The 21,709-nt window shown below is 48.2% G+C and overlaps 1 protein-coding gene across 9 annotated transcripts in view; it reads right to left on the bottom strand.

Moving 5' to 3' along the window:
- Positions 1-21,709, bottom strand: part of LOC120897993 (hemicentin-1-like) — a 99,599-nt gene that overhangs the window by 6,763 nt on the left and 71,127 nt on the right. For 8 of the 9 annotated variants that reach the window (XM_040303263.1, XM_040303271.1, XM_040303281.1 and 5 more), the window contains 6 exons: positions 10,113-10,253; positions 9,846-9,977; positions 3,640-3,737; positions 2,721-3,101; positions 1,659-1,867; positions 237-295 (listed from right to left, as the gene is read on the bottom strand). In XM_040303263.1, the coding sequence (XP_040159197.1) occupies positions 237-295; positions 1,659-1,867; positions 2,721-3,101; positions 3,640-3,737; positions 9,846-9,977; positions 10,113-10,253 (1,020 nt within the window). The remainder of the gene's footprint in view (positions 1-236; positions 296-1,658; positions 1,868-2,720; positions 3,102-3,639; positions 3,738-9,845; positions 9,978-10,112; positions 10,254-21,709) is intronic. The other variant, XM_040303335.1, reaches the window with a different exon arrangement.

The raw sequence follows: 21,709 nt of genomic DNA, 5'->3' as shown, positions 1-21,709 counted from the left end.
GGGAAATTACCCAGTACGCTTACAGATCAACAAACTTCTTCGCAGGCGAACAAACCAACCATAATCAATGGCACTGAAGCGCACTGTAAACACTTGTAAGAAGGGGTTCCTCTTGCCGTAAGTTCGTTTTTCGTACGAAAATCTCAAGTGTTTGCATCGACTAAAGGGAACGCCTCATCCCTCGGTGTACGGTGTGTTTTACCCCTGGATCGTGCAACATTGCCCAATCCACTTACCTGTGTTTGACGTGGTGAACAGAAAGCTCTCGGAAAAGTCGCTCCAACCGTACCGGTTCCTATCGACGGCGCGAGATGCAACCGTGCGGGATGAGTCGGCAAGATGTCCACCGCAGAGCCGAGTTGTCGAGCGAAGGCAAAGTGCGATTTTCCACCATCACCAGCACACCCGGTAGGTAATGGGTTTTAATCACGGTGGAAAATCGGTTCCAGCCAGCGTCCCGATTCGTAGCAAGAGCAAGTGAATAAAGGGGAGAATAAAACACAGAGAAAAAGATGGATTTACCGGGATGTGAGTTCATTAAAATAAATTTAATTTAAATTTCAATTTAAGAATATGTCACCCGGCAGCCCACGTCCCATCGCAGCGTGGAGTGCTTTATCCGCTTACGAGCCACTGGGAAGTCTGGAACAGATTCCCACCGGTAAGCGCGTTAGATGCTGTGTGGGAACATAAGGATTCTAGGGCTACCCCCCCCTGGGGGCAAACCATTCCGACTCGAAAGCGCATCTGCATCGTCAATCGTACAGAACGTTTCGCCCGTGCCGGGGCTTTGTATCGACGTCAAAGGAGTCCCGCAGGAGTGACACCATTATTAAAAATCGATTAGAAGCAATCAATTTTATTCACATGAAGAGCAACATCCAATCTCCCGCAGGCTGGATAGGGGTCCTTTTTTCTACCCTACAGGAGTAAGAAGATTAGCATCTTCGTACCGATGTCACTCGATCACGTGTTCGGACACGGTATGATATCCCTCAAGCTTAAGAAGCTAGCTGGAGCCAAACGCAAACATGAATATTGCCTGCAGGATTCACAGCAACGAGGGAAGTTAAGGGGACGATGGGAGAGCGAGAATTATGTTCTCCTGTTTTCGTACGACAAGATTGGATTTTCGATGTGCAAGCAACAGCTCGTGCACAGAGGCTTACGCTACGGGACGAGATCATTGGAGCGGCGTGTTTTTTTTTGGGTTGAGCCTGCAAGCCCAATGAAGCAGTCTTCAATTGTCAATTTTTGTGTGCCATTCCCGTGATGCGCTCGAGTGGTGCGAGGCTTTTAGAAATTGAGAAGCTAGGAGCTGCTACAGGAAGAGTTTTTGCAGTGGTGGGTAATGTTTGAAAGCAGAAACCATTAATTTTCTGCCATATCGAATCGTGTGCCCCGCTGTGGTGCGCTGTGGCAGGAATCGGATTATAAAAGCTAAAGCTCCGCACGATAGAAGCTCCTCGAAGGAAGATTTACCAAGAAAGGTTCTTACCAAGGTTCAGGTTTCGAAAGTATTGCAAGGCGCCACGGGAGGTGCAGTGGGGCGCAGGAGGGCAAGACGGGGCGGCTCGTAAAGGTGCACTCCACTCTAGTGTGTCCCGAAGGACCGAGCCGAGCCCGGGAAATCTGGATGATCACTCATCAATAATTACCTGGATTGTACCCGTGCCTCGTACTGCTGGTCCGGCTCGAGGCCCCGTATCAGGTAGCTCATGCCCTGCGTGTAGTGGTGGGAGTAGGGAAAGGCCGGCAGCACAATGTCCCGCCAGTCCGTCTTGGACCACTTGTGGTGCAGATTGTGGTAGCCATTGTTGTACGAGTAGCTATCGTACGAGTTGATTTTCCGGTTGTAGTCTAGCATCTGCCGAGCGTTAGTTGGGATTATTGTTGTGTGTGGCGGTGGCAGTATTGTGTGTAGATAGCCGTAGTTCCATGTTTGTGTGTGTGTGTGTGTGTATGTGTGTGTGTGTATTGGTACAGCAAGGCCGACCGCAACGTGCAGAAGTGACATCGTTTTTCGATTGGTATTCCGTGCGTAAAAATTGCGGGATTTGATGGCAAGATGAAGGTTGTCATGGTGATGTTGGTGTGAGTGAGTGTGAAGGGGTTTTTTTTTGGTGCCGTTCATTTTGTGCCACGTTTCGGAGGCCATATTCAACCGCAAATTTCCATCCAACGGCAGTGCGGCAGCAGGGTCGTTCCATGGGCAGCGTCACAGTGCCCCGATTTCAGCCAGCAGGATCCCCGAATGATGAATGTGACGCACAATGGAATCACACCGAGAACGAGAAAAATGAAAGAACCAGATGGGATTGAATTAATTCTTTCGCTTCCATGCCCTTTGCGGTTGTGGGGATGAGTGTGGATTGGCTAGAGGAGGCACTTGGAGCGGTTGGAGTTGGCCTATGGAAAATGTCATCTCCAATGGTAGATAGCAGCGGGAACCAACTTCGAACAAGATGAGTCGCACAGAGAAAGAGAAGGGAAGGAACCAGCGAGACAGACCGTACAAAAACACAATCCGATAACGATTGGAAAGCAAATTGAACTGACATTTATGATGACAGTATTATTGAATATGACAGTTCAGCTAGTAAGAGATGGAAAGCGCCTACGGTGTAGGCAATCACGTGCACAAAAAGGACGAGTTCTAGTCCATCCAAACAAGCCTGCTTCTTTGATTTCAAGTGTATCACCACTGGTTGCGTACTTACATTATCACCCGCATAGCTGTGGTGCAGTTTCCGGTTGTCCAGAAAGATGCCGTCGTGCGCTTGCAGCGTGTCCCCGTCCACCTGCCGGTAGTACAGCTTGAACTCCTCGATCGGCGAGTGCGAGTCGACGATCCAGGAGATGTTGTACTTGTCCTTCCACTGGCTGTTCGGTACGGAGCGGAAGACGGCCGTCTTCGGTTTGCCCGTCAGCGTCACCGTTTTGCGCGTCTTGCCCAGCTGGTTGTCCGCGATGCAGGAGTAGTTGCCAAAGTCCTGCGGGTGCACCTTCCGGATGATGAGCGTGTGGCGGGCGCCCCGGTTCTCGATCACGTGCCGCTCGGTTTGATCGATCTGCATCGTGTCCTTGTGCCACAGTACCTTCAGCGTGGTTAGAAAGGACCATGTTGTGAGTGGTGGCCAAGAGGCAGTGTCACAGAGAGGTAGGAAAAATTAGAGGGAGAGAGAGAGAGAGAGAGATAGAGAGAGAGAGAGAGAAAGAGAGAGAAACAGATAGCAAAGAGAGATGGTGGGAGAAGAAGAATAAAAAAAGTAAAAATAGTAAAAACAGTGGTTTAGCTAGCGTTGGGAAGCGTACAAAACGGGCAAGAGAGCGTTTTAAATTTGAAACTAAAATAAAAGTAAAGTGTTATAAAGTTCAACACAAAGAACTGCAGCATTACTCATTAACAGGGTACTCAACACTGGGCCCGTCTACTCTAATTGCATGCACACTTTCACAGAAAAAGTAAACAAACGTAAAAGCTCGCGTTTCGAGAAACATAACTGAAAAGGAAATAATAAATCCTGCCGATAAGCGTTAATGCCTTACAAGAACCATGTAAGCTAGTTAACGGAAAACAGCAAGCGCACCAAAGCGCTTGGAGACGCACTTGGAGAGCGGGCGCGGAAAACTACTTACTTCCGGTTGAGATTCACCGTGCACGATACACACGAGCATCGCTTCCTGGCCCTCGCCCGAGTATACGGTCGGATTCTCGACGCTTATCTCGGGTGGATCTGGAATGGTGGAAGAGGACGGGAAAGAGAGAGAGAGAGAGAGACAAAGAGAAGAAAAAACGAACAACATTAAAATACCATTGAACGGTGTGGTTTTGGTTCAAGAGTGAAACGATCATGCTGCAACGCGGACACATTCACGAAAACTACTGCTATAATAAACGCTTGTTTGCCTTCAATTGAACCACACACAAACACTCCCCCTCCGCCCTATGTTGGCTTTTAGTCGCTTTTATGAAGCATTAAAGCGGGCCCACGCTCCCCTGTGTCGGTTGCTGGTTGCTGGTGTCGAGTTTTCCGGACTACTTCAAACGAAATGCGCACTTAAACCGCAACAACAAGCAGCAGTGAGTGAAGGAAAATTGAATTTAATGCACGAAAATGCAAATGGCCAACCGCGGCAAGGGGGGCCAGCACGGTAAGAAACTTCACAAACCGCCACGGGAGCAGAAAACGGAAAAGGTGGAAACAATCAACCTTACCACTGGTGTATAATTAAATTAATTCTAAACTTGTGACTGTACTGCACTTCTACCGGACTGCGTACCTCATACGGAAGCCATGCCCGCGGGTGTATCTATGTATGTGTGTGTGCGTGTGTGTGTGCGCCGTTGGGGAGTTCCATGAAGTTTCCGGAAGTTCGTGCGGCGGCAGTACCACTCGCCAAGTGGCATCATCAGGAAGTCAAATGTCAAATGACGCTAACACCTCACGCTCACTTTCGCTCATTTCCCCCCCCAAACTAAGCTAAGCCGCTGGCAGGGTTTCCGTCGTCACCGTCGCCATCGGTGGAGGAAATACGAGACCATCGCATGGCTAATTGGCCGAAACTAAAACCCCAAACAGGCGAGGTCGGAAGGACAAAACCGCAGCATAGAGTGAGCTTCGGCGTGCAGAGGGACGCTCGGGGTGAAGGTGACGCGTGTGTTAGTTGCCTATTAACGGGACGGCAAGCTAATGCTCGTAAAAGTTTCATCCTGCTTTCTCCCCCCTATGGGGGTTCGTTCGCCTCCCCCACCCCCCCTGTTGTTTCGAAATGGCCACGTAGTCCGTGGTAGGTTTTCACAATGAGCCCGTGGTCAATAAGTTTCGCTCGGCGTGTCTATTCGACGTATAGTACGTGCACGTTTGGGGGGTTTTCCACATTTTCTCACTCGCTCGTCCTTATAGTTCGTTTTCCATACCCGTCCGAGAGTGAGAACGAGAACAATAGTAGAGGTCCCGACACTTCCCACGCCCGGGTAAATACGAATAGGAAATAGCATAATTTTATGCTGCTCCATAAAGGTAATGGACTTGTTCTCGGTGCCTTCTGTGCCTATTTTCCACCCCGGGGCGCTTAATTTTCTGTTTGTTTTTTTTTGTTGCCTTCATTCGCACCCTTGCTTAAATTTCCTCCCCCTCTTATGCGAGGAGAGGGTTAAAGTTAACCTTAAAGCAGAACAGACATAGACAAAGGCTCCGGGCCCGTAAATCTTTCCGAACAAAACGAGGCAAAAAAAACTCCCAACAAAAAAAGGAGTATTATAATTAGAGTGTACGAGTGCGTGCCAACAGGAAGTGCGTGGTTCGGCGAAATAAAGCGCCTGTGCTGCGTTTGATGGATGAAGGCCGAGAAAATGGTCACCGACAACGGCACCGGTTTCGGTTAAGAAATAGCTTTAAAAGCAAAAGGGTTCACGCTGCAAAGCTGGCCGGAAGCAAAAACACCATGCTGGATCAGTGCCAAACTTGTTCGCTCGCTTTTGCTTTTGCTGCCACTGTATCCAGCGATGCGATAAATCTGCTTTATTTTGAGTGAAAAAGTCGAGTGGTAGTCTTTATGGGTAGAATGAATGTAAATTTTATTCGAATAGGAAGTGATTTGTAGAAATTTCCTGCAAGGCTTTTGTTTCAGCATTAAATAGCGTCGGGTTTATGAGGGGTTTATAACACGCGCTGTACCATAAACTCAATTAAAGTTACATTAATGGGCAGAAAGCTCTTTTCAATGCAGCGAAGCAGCTTCCGCGTAAGCCGTCGTTCGACAAAGTAACCATTATAGTCCTCTGTACCGGTGGCAGTACAATGAACGATTGATTTACACACGTTTGCTGACCATCGTCCATAAGAGCATGAGTGTTTAATTCCTCTCACTGCACTTTCACTCTCTCTCTCTCTCTGTCTCTCTCTCTTTCGTGTCTTTTCAGACAACAATGTATGCAAATGCGTTGAAAAACCACATCAATTCGTGCCGAAATAAATTCAAAGTATTCAGCATGAATAGAGATTCCTAGCACCGAGAAACGATCCCACACGCGCATCCCCCGGGTGGCCAAACACAAACAAACGTTGAGGGTGTGAAACTTTACCCTGCCTGGCTTCCACCATATCGTGCCGAACCTTCCCCAACACCCAAAAGAGCCAGTCCGATTTTTATCTTAATTGCTAATCGCTGTGAACCCATCATCACATTACGGTGCCGGAATCATGGAGGCGAAATAATAAAATGTGAATAAAATAAAACGCTTACTCACGCACTCGCAGCAGCGTATGCCGTATGCGGGCCGGCACATAGACACCCGAGTCTTGCCTTGGACGAGCAAAAGGGGAGCAGCACACAGTGAAATCGACTTTCCGTGCCAAGAGCTCGTTACCACGCACCGCACGGAGCGATCCCTGCTAGATCTGTTCCTAAAAATTGACTCCCTGCTTATAAGTCCCATCACAACCTTCTCCTTTCCTTCAAATGAATGGAACGAGGATGGCGAAACATTGTGGGGCAAAGGAGCAATAGAAAGGCGGAAAAAGGTAGCAGCTGTCACTCGGATTTCAGCGCTTAATTTTACGCTTGTGCTATAATTCAAATCTACACCTGGTTCCCTTGGGTGCTGCAGACGGAGCAGACTGTGGGAATGATTGAGCCTGACGGGCAGGAAGAAAAAAAAACAACAAAAATGTAAGACAGAAACGCAGCAAAAAAAAAAAAGTTCCTCTGTCACGAACAAGGTCACCATGAAATACTTTCCTCTGCTTCAGTCGCTCTTCCGTGTGGTGTACGGCGACATCCCCAGGGGAATGTCGGGAAATTGCTGTCTTTTCACCTTGACGTAGTTAAATGGCGAAGCACCTCGCCGAGCGCTCCGGGTTGCGAACGTAAAGCCTATTTTCACACAGGCTCGATTTCACACAAAAGTAGCACCGTGGCCAGAAGAATGGTGTGCAAAAAAAAACAGCCAACCACTGACAGGAGCCATACCGGTTTGGGGGTTTGAGGGGGTCGAAATAAACGACTCGCCCGCACGGAAAGCCCATAAAAATTACAATTATTTGTTGTTTCATCATGAAAGTCGCATTTCAACCGGCTTTTCCCCCAGCTCGTCAGCTATTCGGACATTCAACAGCGGTGTAGTGGTGAGACCGTCCACTTGAGAGACGAGCGTGATTGGAATAAATGCTGTGCAGCTGTGTGCAGATGTGCAGGGAACACACAGTGTCGCTTACACACGCCAAAGCCGGCCAAAAGCCATTCATTAAACGTGTCTGGCGAGGCGTAAAATAAAAGCCTCCAGTAATGCAACGTGCCACTGAAAACTGCTCTTCGGTTTTTTTTATGTGCAACTGAATGTGAACTTGCTGTTGTGTTGCTTTGGGTTTGTTCCCGCAGCTTAGGCGAGCTTTAAAAAAGGGACACGGGTCCAATCGAACCGCACGAACGAAGACGATGAAGGGTCAAACTGTCGGATGATTATCGCTCCCCCCACACTCGCTGGAACACTCGTTTGAACTCGGTACGTGCCGCCATAATCTGTCATCATGTGGCTTCACCACCTCCCCCAACCCCCAGGGCTTTGCAGTTAGGGGCTCACTTATGCAGCACAATGCCGCGAGCATTTTCCAACCCCCTATTGCCCCACATCCGGTCAGTGGAAATTCCAATTTATTTTCACCTTATTTATCTTCGACGCTGCAACGTTTTTTTTTACCACTGTTCAACCTGTGTGTGTGTTGACGATCCTTTTCTAGTTGTCCACCACCCTGTGGAGGACTATGCTCATGCCCTCACGCCCATCCGACCGGTGGTGGTGTACGACGCGAACGACCTGCGTGAGAAGTAGTTTTTTTTGTATGTATGTGTTTGGTTTTCCCGGCGTCACGTTCACCGACGGGAACGGGTTGAAGATCGAATCGGCCTGTTCGTGTGTGTGTGTGTGTGTGCTTCTTTGTGTGCGCGAGGTAAGGGGAAAAATTTCGACCTATACTTTGGCGTTGTACCACTCCCAACCCGTCGGCCCCCGGCGCCAGGGAATGTCTCCGTGCGGGTTCGTGTGACCAGAGCCCATTCCGGGTGCAGGATTGCGAACAGTACACCCTTGGGAATGGAATCTCATTTATCACGAATGCCTTTCCGCACCTTCCGCACACGAACTGACCCCCGGTGCCACTCCGGTCACTGGGGAGCAAAAATAATGAAAGGGTTTTATCAACGTAGCTAGTTCCCTCGCTGTGTGTGTGTGTGTGTGTGTGTGTGTGCGTGGTACGGTCTGATTATGTGATAAATGCACGGTTTTGTTCCGAACCCGGGATTCCTTCGGCAAGGTGCAAGGGGTTTTGGGTTCGGGTCATCTTCAACCCGGGGCAGGACGAAAATTGCTGCCCAGGCCGGTAGCATTTGCATATGCAGATTAATACGGAACGCCATACCTGCAGTCAATGATGCTTGCGGGCGCTGCACGGATCCCCCCGGGGGAGCACCTTGTTAGGCACGCCGGGGGCTGATTTGTACTTGTGGCCGTGTGTCTTCAAAACTTTCCGACAGTGTGCCCGCACTGGTACAGTCCGATAGCTCTGACAGTCGCCGTCACAGTACTCACTCACGCTTTTGCGAAGAAGGTGAACAAAACACAACGAAAAAACAACTGCTAGCTAAACATTTAAATTCTGACATTTTTTTTTTGCGCACGCAACACGCAACGTCACGCTATTGGGCACGCGGACGCCGTTCGAGGCCGTTTGTCAAGTGCCCTGGGACGCGGCACTCTTCCGGACCCGACCGAAGGTATGATTTTAACGAGCGAGTGGTTTTTGCATTGCACCGGACGGAGTAACAAGCGCACGAACCGGCACATCACGCATAGCTGGACGCGTTAGAAGCTTAATGGGTGCTTGGCACACTCCCGGTTGGCGTTGCAACGGCAATCACTTTAAACAGCGTCTTGTTTGTTTCGTGTGCGATAATGGATGGGAAATGTATCGTCATGACTCTATTTGGTATCAAGCGGGCTACATCGCACGGTGCTAGGGAGCTGCCAAAACGCAACGCAATAACGCAACATGTTTACAATGTTTGCTTTTTCGTGGAGACATGGTCCGTTCGTTTAATAGCAAATCTTTTCTCGACTTTTCCACACCGAAAAACCTTCCTTTCATCAAAGTGAGCGAAAAAGTTACAAAAGCTTTCACAGAAATGAGTAGCAACAGTAGCGATCGGCGGTTCTAAAAGCACTGACAAACAAAGGACAAAATGAAGTTTTCCCCGGAACACGTCAGGTCAGAGCACGAAAAAACAGTCCCATCGTAGATTGCTCTCGTTGGAAGCGCGATGATGGTATTACAAGTTGCCACGTGCTCTATCAAGGAGATTGCACGTAGACTATTACAAGAAAAGAGCAGGACATTCATTTTCAGCACACAACCAATATCCTTGCAACGTCGCCGGCCGTCCAGCGAACGTCCACTGTCCGGCGTTCAAGGGCGATGATGAGATTGTTTCGCGGAACTACCGGAACATAAGGTTAGTTCTGGGTATTTGGCGAGTTATTTTAGTTTCCAAAAATAGGTGGAATAGGGGTGTTTTTGTTGTACCACGGGTATGTTGGTTGCCATGAAAATAGTTGACGAAGTTTGTGGGCGGTAATTGACACGGCTAGATTGCAGTGCAGATTTGCTGGGATCAGATGGAGTGCAGTTCACTAAACTACAGTTTTATCTGATGCTTAGTGCATGAGAAATCAGTGAAATGTTTGAATAATTGACCACTAATATTTGACAACAGTAATTTGAAATTTTTTCCCATTAAAACAACGCTTTGGAGGTTTGACATGGGACAACTTTTTAGACATTACTTACACAGTACATGCAGAATAATTTGGCTGGTTGCCACCTGCCCGACGCCATTGTTTGCGGTGCAGATGTACGTTCCGCCCTTGTGCCGGTCCATGTTTTCGATGACGTACACGGGATTGGTGAACTGTTCCTCGCCTACGGTGGTGTCAGATTTATGGGCCAGATCGGCAAATAAAAGAGAGAAAAGCACACGCAACGATAAGATTTCCTCGCCGTCTCTGGAAAGGTCAAAAGGGTTCAGAAAAAAACATAAACCATTAGAAGCCTTACCGTTCGGCAACAGATTGTTTTTCCGGGTCCAGGTGATGTTGGGCATCGGGTTGCCGGTGGCGGAGCACTCGAGCCGTACCGGGGAACCCTTCCGGACCTGCAGATGTCCCCCGGATGTGACGTGCGTAATTTTCGGTGGAACTGAAATACACAAAGATAGAATACAACAAAACAAGGTAAGGAAACATTCAAATGTCCATTGTAATAGTAACAAGAATGATATCTGAATAAACTCTGTAACGCTTTAACAGACGCATCCCTCCAATGCCGTTCCACTGGCCAGGCTGAAAGTTTTCATGGCAAACGTTTTTAATCTTTTGATCAAAAACGCAATCCTTCCCCGTTACCGTTCGATGGTTCCGGGTGCCTAGACATCCGGAACGCTTACTCTTTCACCCGGGCGCCCTCATGCACCACACCCGGTAGCCACGAAAGTGGAAATCAATTAAAGTGTAATTAAATTAAGAGTTGAATAAATTTGCTTCCTGCCCCTTGTTCGAGCCTCTACTACCCATGCGGGGCCATCGATCCCGCCAGGCAGGCTGGCTGGCTGGGGGTGAGGCAGGGGGGACTGGGTGGAAAACATTTACACCATTCGGAAAAGTCGGCCATCCATCGGTCGGAACCGACCGGCGAAAGTCAAAAAGCGCGTAATTTCCTTCCCATCGACCGGACGACTTTTCATTTCCTGCCGGTTCGCCATGCCGCTCGAGTTGAGTTTTCAAGTAATTAATTTCAAATTAAAGAGTGTTTGGGTTTTGCCCCGGCTGCCCGGCGTGGTCTATCTGCCGGCGATGGTGGCTGGGTGGTAAATGCTGAAAGGCTGAAAAACAACACACCAACACCAGCCAACATCGTGCGGGGAAAGCTTTCAAAGGCTTTGTCGAACATTTTCCAGCTGCGTGGTGTCGGGTTGGGTTTGGCGTTCGTGCGCCGCATTGGCCGTTTGTAGTAGTTCGTTTTGTGACTTTGGTTCGCGGCCTTTGGCCAGTGGCAATCGCCGGTTCGGCCAACTATTCTGAAACGTGCGAGGGGTTTTCCCCGTTGGCCAACTGTTTCCTGTTTGCCCGCTGCCAAATGTAGCGCTCCAGTGTCAGTGCAATTTGTTCTATTAATAACCTTTTGTTTCGTAATTCATTCGCACTGTTGGTTGTAATGTTTGGCGCACCGAAGGAAGGGTTTGCAGACCTGAACAGTGTGTTGCTCCCTTGCCAGCCCCGATCGGTTTCTTTCTACGCCATCGTTGGGCTGGCATCTTTGGCGGTGAAGCGTGTGCCAGAGACATAATTTGTTTTCAGCTTTACCGAGCGAACATTTCACGAGCCTGGCACAGTTTTAAAATAAAATGTAACGAGCAACATTTACAAACGCGAATTGGGTTGTCTGTGTGTGCGCTCGTGTTTATTTCCAAGAGCGGCGCCAAGCAGCGTTACGATGTTGGTAAAGAATAAACAGGATCGTTGATTTTATTTGTCCTGCAACCAGCTTCCAAGTGAGGTAACATTATGACGATGATGGTGCCTCCATTGCTCGCTGCTTTATGTATTGCAATGTGTATGTGTGCGTGTGTAGTGAATGTGTTGCTTTCTTTTGTTTCCGGTGCTACCGCCGTTCTTGATATTAATGTAACACCTAGCAGGTCGACATGGTCGTGTTTTTATCGGTACATTTAATGAAGAAACCGTGCCAAAATGCGGGACTGTTGGTGATAAAAGGTGCAAAAGAGCAGCGTACTGGCGTGACAGACTGTGTCAGAGTTCGGTTTTGGCATTCGAGAGGGAAGGGGGAAACTTTATGGATCATTTTCCAAACGAGCAGGGTTTGAGGTTTTCTTGCGTTAATGGAGCTGTTGCTGAAAAACCACAGAAATGCATGATACCGGTATTTCATCGCAAACGATGGCGAGATTCCAATGTTGGAGAATGTATCCTTCCATGTGTTTTGTTGTGTAGCTAGGAATACATAACTGCAGCATGGTATGAGCTTTCTTTTTGTACAAAGATGCTTCCATGCATTATTATTTTTCGGAATATGTTATCCATCCTAATCAAACCAAATATGGGGTTATTTTTTGCAATTTTGTGGTGCAAGGAATTTTGTTGTTGGTGGCATCTTACTAACTTGATGACACGTTGTGAGTTACAATTTTGATGTAAATCTATCGTATTTTAAACAATTTCAATAATTATCGAAATTACATCCGCAATTAAGGGGCTGTCATTGTGTTCCGCCTCTTCAATGTACCATTTTGAATCAACGTGAAGCTTAGGAAGAATCTGCTTACTTAGACATTTTCGTGCCAAATCCTTTAAACAATGATCCGTATCTAATCTTAAAGATAGCTTCATAGGAGAAAGTGTTCGAGTGAAATGTTTGACGTAAGCCACTGATATTCTTTAAAAAGTACTAAGATTTACAGTAGATTAGCCTAAGAATTCAACTGAATCTTCATGAGGATTGCATTAAATCAAGATGGTCTGGATATGGTGGTTGGTCCATAATCAATGGCCGGACACTCCTATACAAAGTCAATACCACGTAAAATGCTTGCTGAACAATGGTGTAAGGTTTATACTCTGCATTTCCATTAGTAAATTGATTGAGTTCAATAAAAACCGAGATATAATCTTTGTTGGTTTACTCATCTTGCCTCCCGTTTGCACGAGCTGTGTCTCCCTGCTGTGGAGCGTAAAATATTCAATAACAATCATACGTTCCATCACTCTCCAGGTGCCTTTGTTGCTGATAATCATAAATAGATAATGACGTTTTAATGCAACTAAAAGTACAGTAACTCCAAAGCAAACACACAGCTTACCACCGTGCAGGCATTCCATCTACCTAGTCTGGCTGTAATATTACCCCGAGGGTCAACCACACTGTATCACTTGTTCGTCCCACAAGCCGCAAAACATATTTTGTTGATTTTTCATTGACTCCCCAAACGCTAACGCAAACCGATCCGAGCGGGTGCGCGGAACTGTGTGGCCATGTGGTGGTGGGAAATTTATATCCATTACATGACTTTAGTGCCACCTCATTGCTCCCTGCATTTCCTCTCTCTCTTCGGTTCAGCTGCTAGGAGGTGGCTGGGCGGTCTGCGTTAGACAGCGACCGCACGATTGTAGATAATTTATACGGCTTTCTCCCCCTTGTTACATCCCGCCCGGGCCCGAAATGTCCGTCCCTGGTTGAGAAAAAAAAATACACACACACGGGCAGGAGCTGTGACTGCAATGCTACAAATATTTCATGCCACTGCCGATCCGATAATAATGATCCAAAATCGGGTGCGGGATTCGAACGGCACGTACGGAACCCGTGCGGGATTAAAGCGTTACAGCGTTACGAAGTAGCTTTTATTGGTTGGGTTTGCGGGCGCTTTCCTTTTACTGTGTTCGACCCGCGCGGTTGAATATGCAGAACAAATAACGAGCGCTTCTCCAACCGCAACTGATAACGAGATAATCAAAGAACAGGAGCGCTGAGCTTCCACCCCCGATTCCCCCATTTTCATGGGTCAGTAAAGCGGTGGTAAAGGTGCGAACGTCCACCCGCAAACCGGCCGCTGGGCCGAAACCGATAAAGAAGGGCCGAAAAATTCCAACTTTACGATGAATTGACGGAATTCTCCGAAGCGTTTGCACCTCTCGCTTTCTCTCTCACACACTCGCTTGATTGGACCTGAAGTACCGGTTCGTGAAATTTTGGACGGATCGTTAGCGTCCAGCAACCGTTTGCACGAAGCCAGCGCGGGATGAATCGTTCCGTTTTTGGAAATGTTTTATTTATTAGCTTCCCCGGTATGGTGATTTATTGGCAGCGAGGAGTTTGGGATTAGTTTTGCAGTCACATAAATCTCGTTCCCCCAGAGCCTCGGGGGCTGATCATGATTTTCTTTGCACCGGTTGCCGGGCTATCCGGCACTCCTATCACGGGCCCCCCGCGCTGCCAGCCAAAGCCAGCACCGAGCCAGGTAAGGGTGGGTGTATTTATGTGTCCACGGTGCCTGCACGGTCCCTGCTCCCCAGCATCGAGAGGGACACTGTGTACCGTGCAGGAGATTGGTACGGCAAAGCATGCAGAACATAAACATTGCCCACACAAACGGACTGGCTCACCCGTCGGTAGGGCGGTTGAGATTGCTTTCTCCTAACCGTTGCTATCAAGAAACCCCCCCCCCCCCCCTCTCAACCGGTTAGGGATGAGATTTTTCTTCATATGCTTCGATACGTTTCATTACTTGCTTTGCTGTCCCTTCCCGTATTGCTTGCCTGTAGCCTCCTTTGCCGCACTGTACCGTTCCCAGCTGACTGTTGCTGCTTGGGTGAGTGGTATTTTATTGGAAAATTAAGAGTCCTTTTTCTTGCCCGTTCCCTCGCCTAACAGGAACGCCTAGTACCTTGTTTATTATTGATTAGAATGGCATCCATAAACCTGGGGGAGATGGCAGTGCAGTTTAGCGACCGGTGGTGGCTTTATTGGCTGATTGGGTGTCCCTAATGTGAGCCAATAAAACTCACCGCGTGCTCTAGGCGCACCCTATGCAGTGCTCTGGTGGAGTGGGTGAGCTTGCTGGAGAGATTGTTTTAGCCGCACCGACCGGACCGGAACCAGTTGCCCCGTCCGGATACGGGGGAGAAAAATATGGCCCAGCACATGAATCTTTTACAACTCTCCTCCAGAACGAACAACTCGGTTTCTCGGGATGGTGGTGGTGTACGATTGACGATAAAATTGATTCACCTTGCGCCCCTTTTACATGTGTGTTGTAAAGTGCCCGTGCCCAAAGTTCCGTTGATCGCAATAAAAATCATGGCCACGGAAACAAACGGCCCCGAGCGAAAACATATGTTTCCCTACCTTCCTCCGCCGTGCAGGCGGCAATGAATGTGTGTGAGCAAATTTAATCTCCATTATCGTTAGGGGAAGGCGGGAAACTGATCCACCCTATCGGGGTGGCAAATATTTGCCCTCGGTGTCCACTATTGCATTGCTAATGCTTTTCAAACTCTGCGCTTTGTTTCATTTGCTATAGCTTTCGCCCTAGCCTGTTCTGTGTGACAGACGGTACTGCTGCTATCTTTTTTTTAAACGCAAACATTTGCATTCGCATGAAAGCGGCCAGTTATATCTCCAATTAGTTTATCAAAATGTAAATTTTTATGCTCTTCCACTGGTTTCACTTGGTGGCACAAATTCAAATAGAGAAGAGAAAAAAAGACAGCTGAAATTGCTGCAAGGTTTATGTGGCAGCCGTAAGAATGGTGCGGGCGCATATTTTTGTGCCGCACTGAGCGCGCCACGGAAGTGAACAATCGGAGCGTGAACAACGATGGCACGATGTGTCACATGTGAACCTCCCAACGGGGAACCGGCTGCGCCCCGAACATTCCCGGAGCGGGAGGATGTCCCCATTTTTTTTATTGTTGGTTTCGTTTTCTGCTCTATCTTCCTCTCATTTCCCTTTTGCTTGTTTTGTTAAGTCCTGTTTCTATTGTTGAGCGCGAGTTTTATCCCCTTCCCTGTGCGCTGAGTGAGCGAAGTGACAGCGCTGCTCCCGGTTTTCCGACCATTTCGAGCGATTGACTTTCCGGCTGGCGGCACGTTTCGAATTTTCGGTGCAGGTCCTAACCGTGCACCGGTTGGCTGCATAAAATCCGGGACGGGAGCTTGCACGATCAGGGAATGGATTTGAACTTTTAATTCGTTCGTTTTTGTGTGTGTCTGTGTGCTTGGGATGGTATCCCGTGTTCCCGTGTCGCTTGATTTGGAGCCTCTTGCGGCGTCGGACATTCGTATGGGGCAGCTGACCATCTGACTCTCCTTGCTTGCTTGCCCTGGTAGTTAGTGGGGCGCTGATAAATGCAAACGAGCTGAAGTTGAAGCTGGCAGTGACAATTGCACTGCATTTGGGTGCTTTTTTTGTTCCTTTTCTCGCTCTTGAAATGTGTGAAGAACGGAACCGAGGCGCAAGGGCTTCCGGAGTGCCCCGGGGCCCGAATGCATGCGGAGGGGTTTGTTCGCAATGAGTCTAAATTTTCCCATTGTTTCCACCCCGCTGTTCGTATGTGTGTGATCCGTGTTTTGTGTTGCTTGTTGCGTTGTGTGTGTGTGTGTGTTTTTTTTTTTGTACAATGCTCCTTTCCGCCTGGTGAGTGACCATTATTTGCTCCCGCCATTGGGGAAAAGCATACAGATTGGACTAGCGCGGTAGGACCGCTGCCACCCGGCTATCTTTTAGAGAAGAAGGGCAGCAAAAAAAAGCTCGACAAAAAAAAAACGCTGGTCGTTTATTTCCGACTTTTCCGAGGACATTTGTTTTGCACGATTCGCTCAGGCGCGAGGCGGGCGTGCTGGCAGAGTGGGGGAGAAATATGAATAGCGGAACATCGGTGGAAAGCGCTGCAACTGTCACGGTCTCGGCAATCGAGCGTGACTGGTTGGAAGCGTATGAACGGAGATGCAATTTTCTGCTTCCCCCTCAAGCACCCGCCGTTCCACAGGAGAGTGGTCGGCCGATTTCCGGTGCAGATACAATTTTTCGTACCATTCGTCGCGCGCTACCGGGGATCAGTTGATTTGACACGAATTGAGCAATGTGATTGTGTGTGCGATAGCTGAGTGTATGTGAGAGTTTTTTTTCTGCTTTCCAGCTGGTGTATTTAGTTTATTCTGTGGCCTCGGTGAAAATCGATTGCGAGTGTGGATTAGATGTCGAAGCAATTTATTGTTTTAGTGCAGATGTGCCCCTGTTTTGGGATGGAATGGAAATGCGTTAGACATTGGTTTGAAGGGTGAACATTTGTTCTTGGAGGTGTTATCGATCCTGCGACACACTGGATTTGAGCTACATCGATACTGAAATAGTCAGACAGGACAGAGAAGACCCAAACTGAGGTGGCAAGATTCTGCTTCGCTGTTTAAATATCAATTTTGTTTAAAATTACAATTTGAACAAAATGAAACGATTTGTCAAAATATGACAAAATTTTACACCACTATAATGTTTGTTAATAATTGATCCTCAAAGTACCTTGACAGGAGGTAATAATTCTTGTCTTATTTGAAGAGTTTCAACCTTCCCCAGTCTTGCTCACGCTAAACCAATTTTTGTTTCGCCATAACTTTGGTAATAACTCTATTTCATTTCCCTCCATCAACTGCTACTTTGCATCGTGATACACACCCACACACACCGACTGAAAGCCTTCGTTCCCGCTGTCATTTAAACACAATCTCCAAAATGACAGTAAGCCGACCAAAGAAAGTTGCAGCTAATTACTTTTATCAGATTTTACTTAACCCCACGGCGCTACTGCTGGATGGGGCTGGGAGAGGTGGCTCGATCCCTGATGGCACAATTATTCGCCTCAATGAACTGTACTGCGAATTTCCGCACAAAACTGTGAGGGAGGTTTCGCATCTTTATTGCTCAACTCCCTTTTTCCCTCCGCCCAGCAGAGACGCATGTGACACGTCACGTAGTTGGATTGTTCTGGGGCGGAAATAAATTCCACTTTTATCCATTTCCAACTATCCCGCAGCGATCTGGGACCATCCTCTCTACTTTTCCTGCCCACATTTCCTCCCTCCAACTGCTCTCTCGTACAGCCACATTTCACGGCCATCTCAGCATTCTGAATCGTAATCGTGCTAACACACACATACACACAGACACACACACGTACAGCGTACGACACTTGTGTTCTGAAAAGTTTATTATTTCCGGCATCAACCCCATCGAGCATAGTTTCGGCACGCGTGAAAAAAAAACTGCAAGCAGCAACAGAATATGTACGGGAACACACATTTCCTACCACCCCAGTACCGGCTCTCCCACAGGATGGAGAAACTAACACACTCAAACACACAACTAAAACGCGTTCCGCAAATCCCAAAGGAACTGTTGTCACGTTGGTGCTGGGCAAAAAGCCTCAGCCAAGGGAGTTTCGGCTCATGCTGAGCAAAAAGCACATAAAGCATCGCCACCGTTACAGCGCAGAAAGTTTCCATCCCACCTCGCTGCCTCCCCCTCCGGAACCGGTGCGGGTGGGGCAAATTCCGTTGCGAAGGCATTCCCGGGCTTGTTTTGGCACGGCACCGCTCAGCTGAAATCGCAAAATGTCGTCCGCTTTTCCGTTCTCAACAACACTACTGCCACGCTTTCCACCGTGCTACGGGCGGCAGTGCGGCATAAGTCATTCCGGTTGGCTCGTGGGATCGCCGAGGGGAGAGCCACTCACTGCCACCGCCAACCAACCAATCTTCCCCGTGAAGAATTCCCCGCCGCAACTGAGACGCACTGTGGCTTCCTCTACCTTCTCCACCAATTGCCACACCGTGTGTGCTTTTCCGAAGCATAAAAGAACTGAAAATAAAATAAACCCCCCGCGCCTGTGGGTGCGCCGATATGAGTGCGCTTCTGCTGGGATGATATAGGCGACCCGTATGTGTATTGGCCCTTTTGCACCACCGAAAAAGTCCTTAAACCGCTCATCCACTCGCCTGGCCCGGACAGCAGCAAGCAGAGGGAGGGAGCACGGAACTGAGTAGTCAAACTTTTCCGTCCCACACGTCCCACAATACGTCCGTACGTGTGTGTGTGTGTGTGTGTCAGCGAGTGTCCTCTCCGTCGCTTCCTGAGCCGGCGGAAATCTACTCTCGTGTGGAAGTTCATTTTCCTGCTGACTTCCGTTCTCTCCGTGGCCCAATCGACCACTTTCACCTCTTGGGTGCGGGCTGCGAGGAGAGTCCGAATGGTAGCGCATTGCGGAAAACGGCTTCTTGCGACGGTAATGGAGACGGGCGGTTAGGTGCTGGGTGCGAAAATGCGGTCAGCAGTGTGAGCAAAGCGAACGTGCACACATACATGCGTCAAGTACGTCGCCAAGTTAGTGTGTCGCAGGGAAGGTGAACGGAGAAAAACAAAATTATTTCCCAAAAAAGAAAACAAACTCTGATACGAAAAGAAAAAAAAAACGATGTGACAACGGACTGTCAAAGGAGGGGAGGAAACACCTCAACCCACGTCGGTCGGGCAAGGCGCAGGCGGGAAGCGAAATTTCGTCTCATTTCCCGCCCTACTTCCGGGCGGTTTTGTCGTCTTACTGTTGACCGACGGGGGTTTGGTTTTGCCAATTTGTTACGATTGGGAAATAAATGGATGCTTGGTGGGTGGCAAAAAACATTAAAGCAATGATCCCGGTTTCTTAAAGCGTATCAAAGTTCACTGGAAAGATTTAATCCATGACTTTGACTCTGTGACGTACTCAAATTTAAGCCCTCGTCAATACATTTTGAAGCAGGTGCAGTGACGGGCCAGAGCTTTGCTTAATTGAACCGTATTAGCGGGTTAATTAATGCCAACCAGGCATAACCGTTTGGGCATCATTTTCCAGGACATACACAACGCTCACGCTGGTCAAACATGCACGCAGCAGCTATAAAAGCGATCCGTTTTCCGATCGTCGTGTGGCAGAAGCATCATCAGCATCAGCGCTCGATTTCAATCGAAACTGCTCTACCGGCCAAATTTGGCTCATTCTAGGAGTTGTGATACCCACGACCTGTCACGGGTATACAGCAAGGGTGGTTGTATTGCAGCACTCGGTACTCGGATCGAAGCTGCCCGCTGTTGAGCTGACTTTGGACGAATGGCTGACTAATGATGCAGCGTTTTCATAGAAACGGCAATGCGGAACGCTTTGAACGGGTGCATTGATTTGACTCTTTAGCAAAACTCCAATTGCTGCGAGATTTGACTTCGTTATGAAAGGTACGCCTGTGTCGGTTGCTAGCAGTTGATCCGTACACGTTTTGCTAGCGCTACGTTGCCGCACGGGGTGGGGTCGATCGGTGATTTCGTATTGAAATGGATTACATTTTTTTTTCTTTTTTATTGAATACTGCTAAAAATCAATTCTCTAGAAATTTGCCTCTTAACATCAGCATCATACAAGCTGTTGCCTGTTTGATTTGAGGCGGTAAAAACAAATCCCAAAACGGTTACCCAGTATAGTTGAGCTTTTTTTGGTATGGGTGTGTGTGTGTTCATTTTTGTTGCCGTGCAATGTATGAACGTAATTTCACCAATGAAGCCAGTCGTTCGCTAATTGATAGAAAAATAACGATGCAAATGATGAATGGTACTAGAATGATTTGCCCACAGTCGATAATGGATGCAACGGTTTGCACTGAGGAGGAATTGCATGGAAGTAATTGAGATTTTCATATCGTTCGTTAGCGTACGACAGTAACGAGCAGTTGTGCAATTATGGCATCGTGAAGGTTAAGGTTACTACGAGCCGGTCTCGTAGTACAGTCGTCAACTCGTACGACTTAACAACATGCCCGTCATGGGTTCAACCCCCAAATTAACCATGCTGGCATTCGTAGAACTGACTATCCTGCTATGGGGGGTAACCCATAAGTCACTGAAAGCCATGCCCACAAGTGCTACAGGCAGGTCTTGACCGTTGTTGAGCAAAAAAAGAAGAAGAAGAAAGTTAAAATTAATTTACCTTCTCTAGTCCATTAATTGACAAAGCGACTCGATCAAAATTCTATGATCGGTGCAATTCAAACTGTCTGTGGATTGAACTAATCGGATTTTGAATTACGCCTGAAAGTATGCTTTGATAAAAGCAGCGTTTCAAATAGAGCAACTCAAATGCAGAGAACATCCTTCAACCCTAAGGCGGATGCTTTTCCCGCAACATCCTTGAAGTTTCCAATCCCACCAACTGTTTCCAGGAAATTGTAAATCCCCCTGTGCCGATGCCCACCATAGCACCCTCGCTGCTTTAGGCGCGGAATCAACCCAAACGGAACTCGACCAATAAATCCTGACACAGGATGGTTCCGCTCGGGGCCCCTGTCTGGCCCGGAGTGTGCGGAAGGGGGAAAGTTTTTTTCATTGTTACATCCCACATTCTACCCTTCGATCTACTCCTCTTCCTCCCTCCCCCCTACCCCCCGTTCACTGGAGATAACCCCCTTTACCCTGGAGCTAAAGTTGTTCCACCACGTGACACCTTCTAAGCGTTCACTTTGCCAAATGAAATCACTCAAAAAGATTTAATAACCTACGATTGTGCCGGTACGTGCGGTGAAAGTTGAAAGGTTGTCTCCGGATTTTTCTGATCTTGACAGTTTTCTTCCTTTTTTTCCTTTTGCTTTTCATGGCCATACCGCTGCCGCCGTCGTTTTGTGTGTCTTTCTCTTCGCTTCGCATTCCTTTTCCGATTACCAACTCTCGGAGAAAAGCATACCCGGGTCGATAAAGGACCCAAAATTTGTTCCTTCCCCGCTTCGGCAGCACGCGGGAACAGCAACCGCTGGTGGCAAAGATAAGGATGTGCACACGAGGGAGAAAATCGGTGACGCCGGCGAACAGGAAAAACCCGCCATAAATCAGCATGCGAGACAGCGAGTTTCTTTGCGAAAAGATTTTGTACCATCCTCCCTCCTCCCGATCCACCGCAATGGGTACACGGCGGTGTGTTTAGCGGTCGTATGGGGATGCTTCAAAATGCTACAGTAACGGTGTTGGGGCACGATTGGTGGATCGAACGCGAGCGCGAAGGATCTGCTTG

Source organism: Anopheles arabiensis, chromosome 2 (genome assembly GCF_016920715.1).
Source record: "Anopheles arabiensis isolate DONGOLA chromosome 2, AaraD3, whole genome shotgun sequence".
Taxonomy (NCBI): Eukaryota; Metazoa; Arthropoda; class Insecta; order Diptera; family Culicidae; genus Anopheles; species Anopheles arabiensis.
Note: the sequence above shows the minus strand (reverse complement) of the source record. Positions and strands in the feature narration are given on the sequence as shown.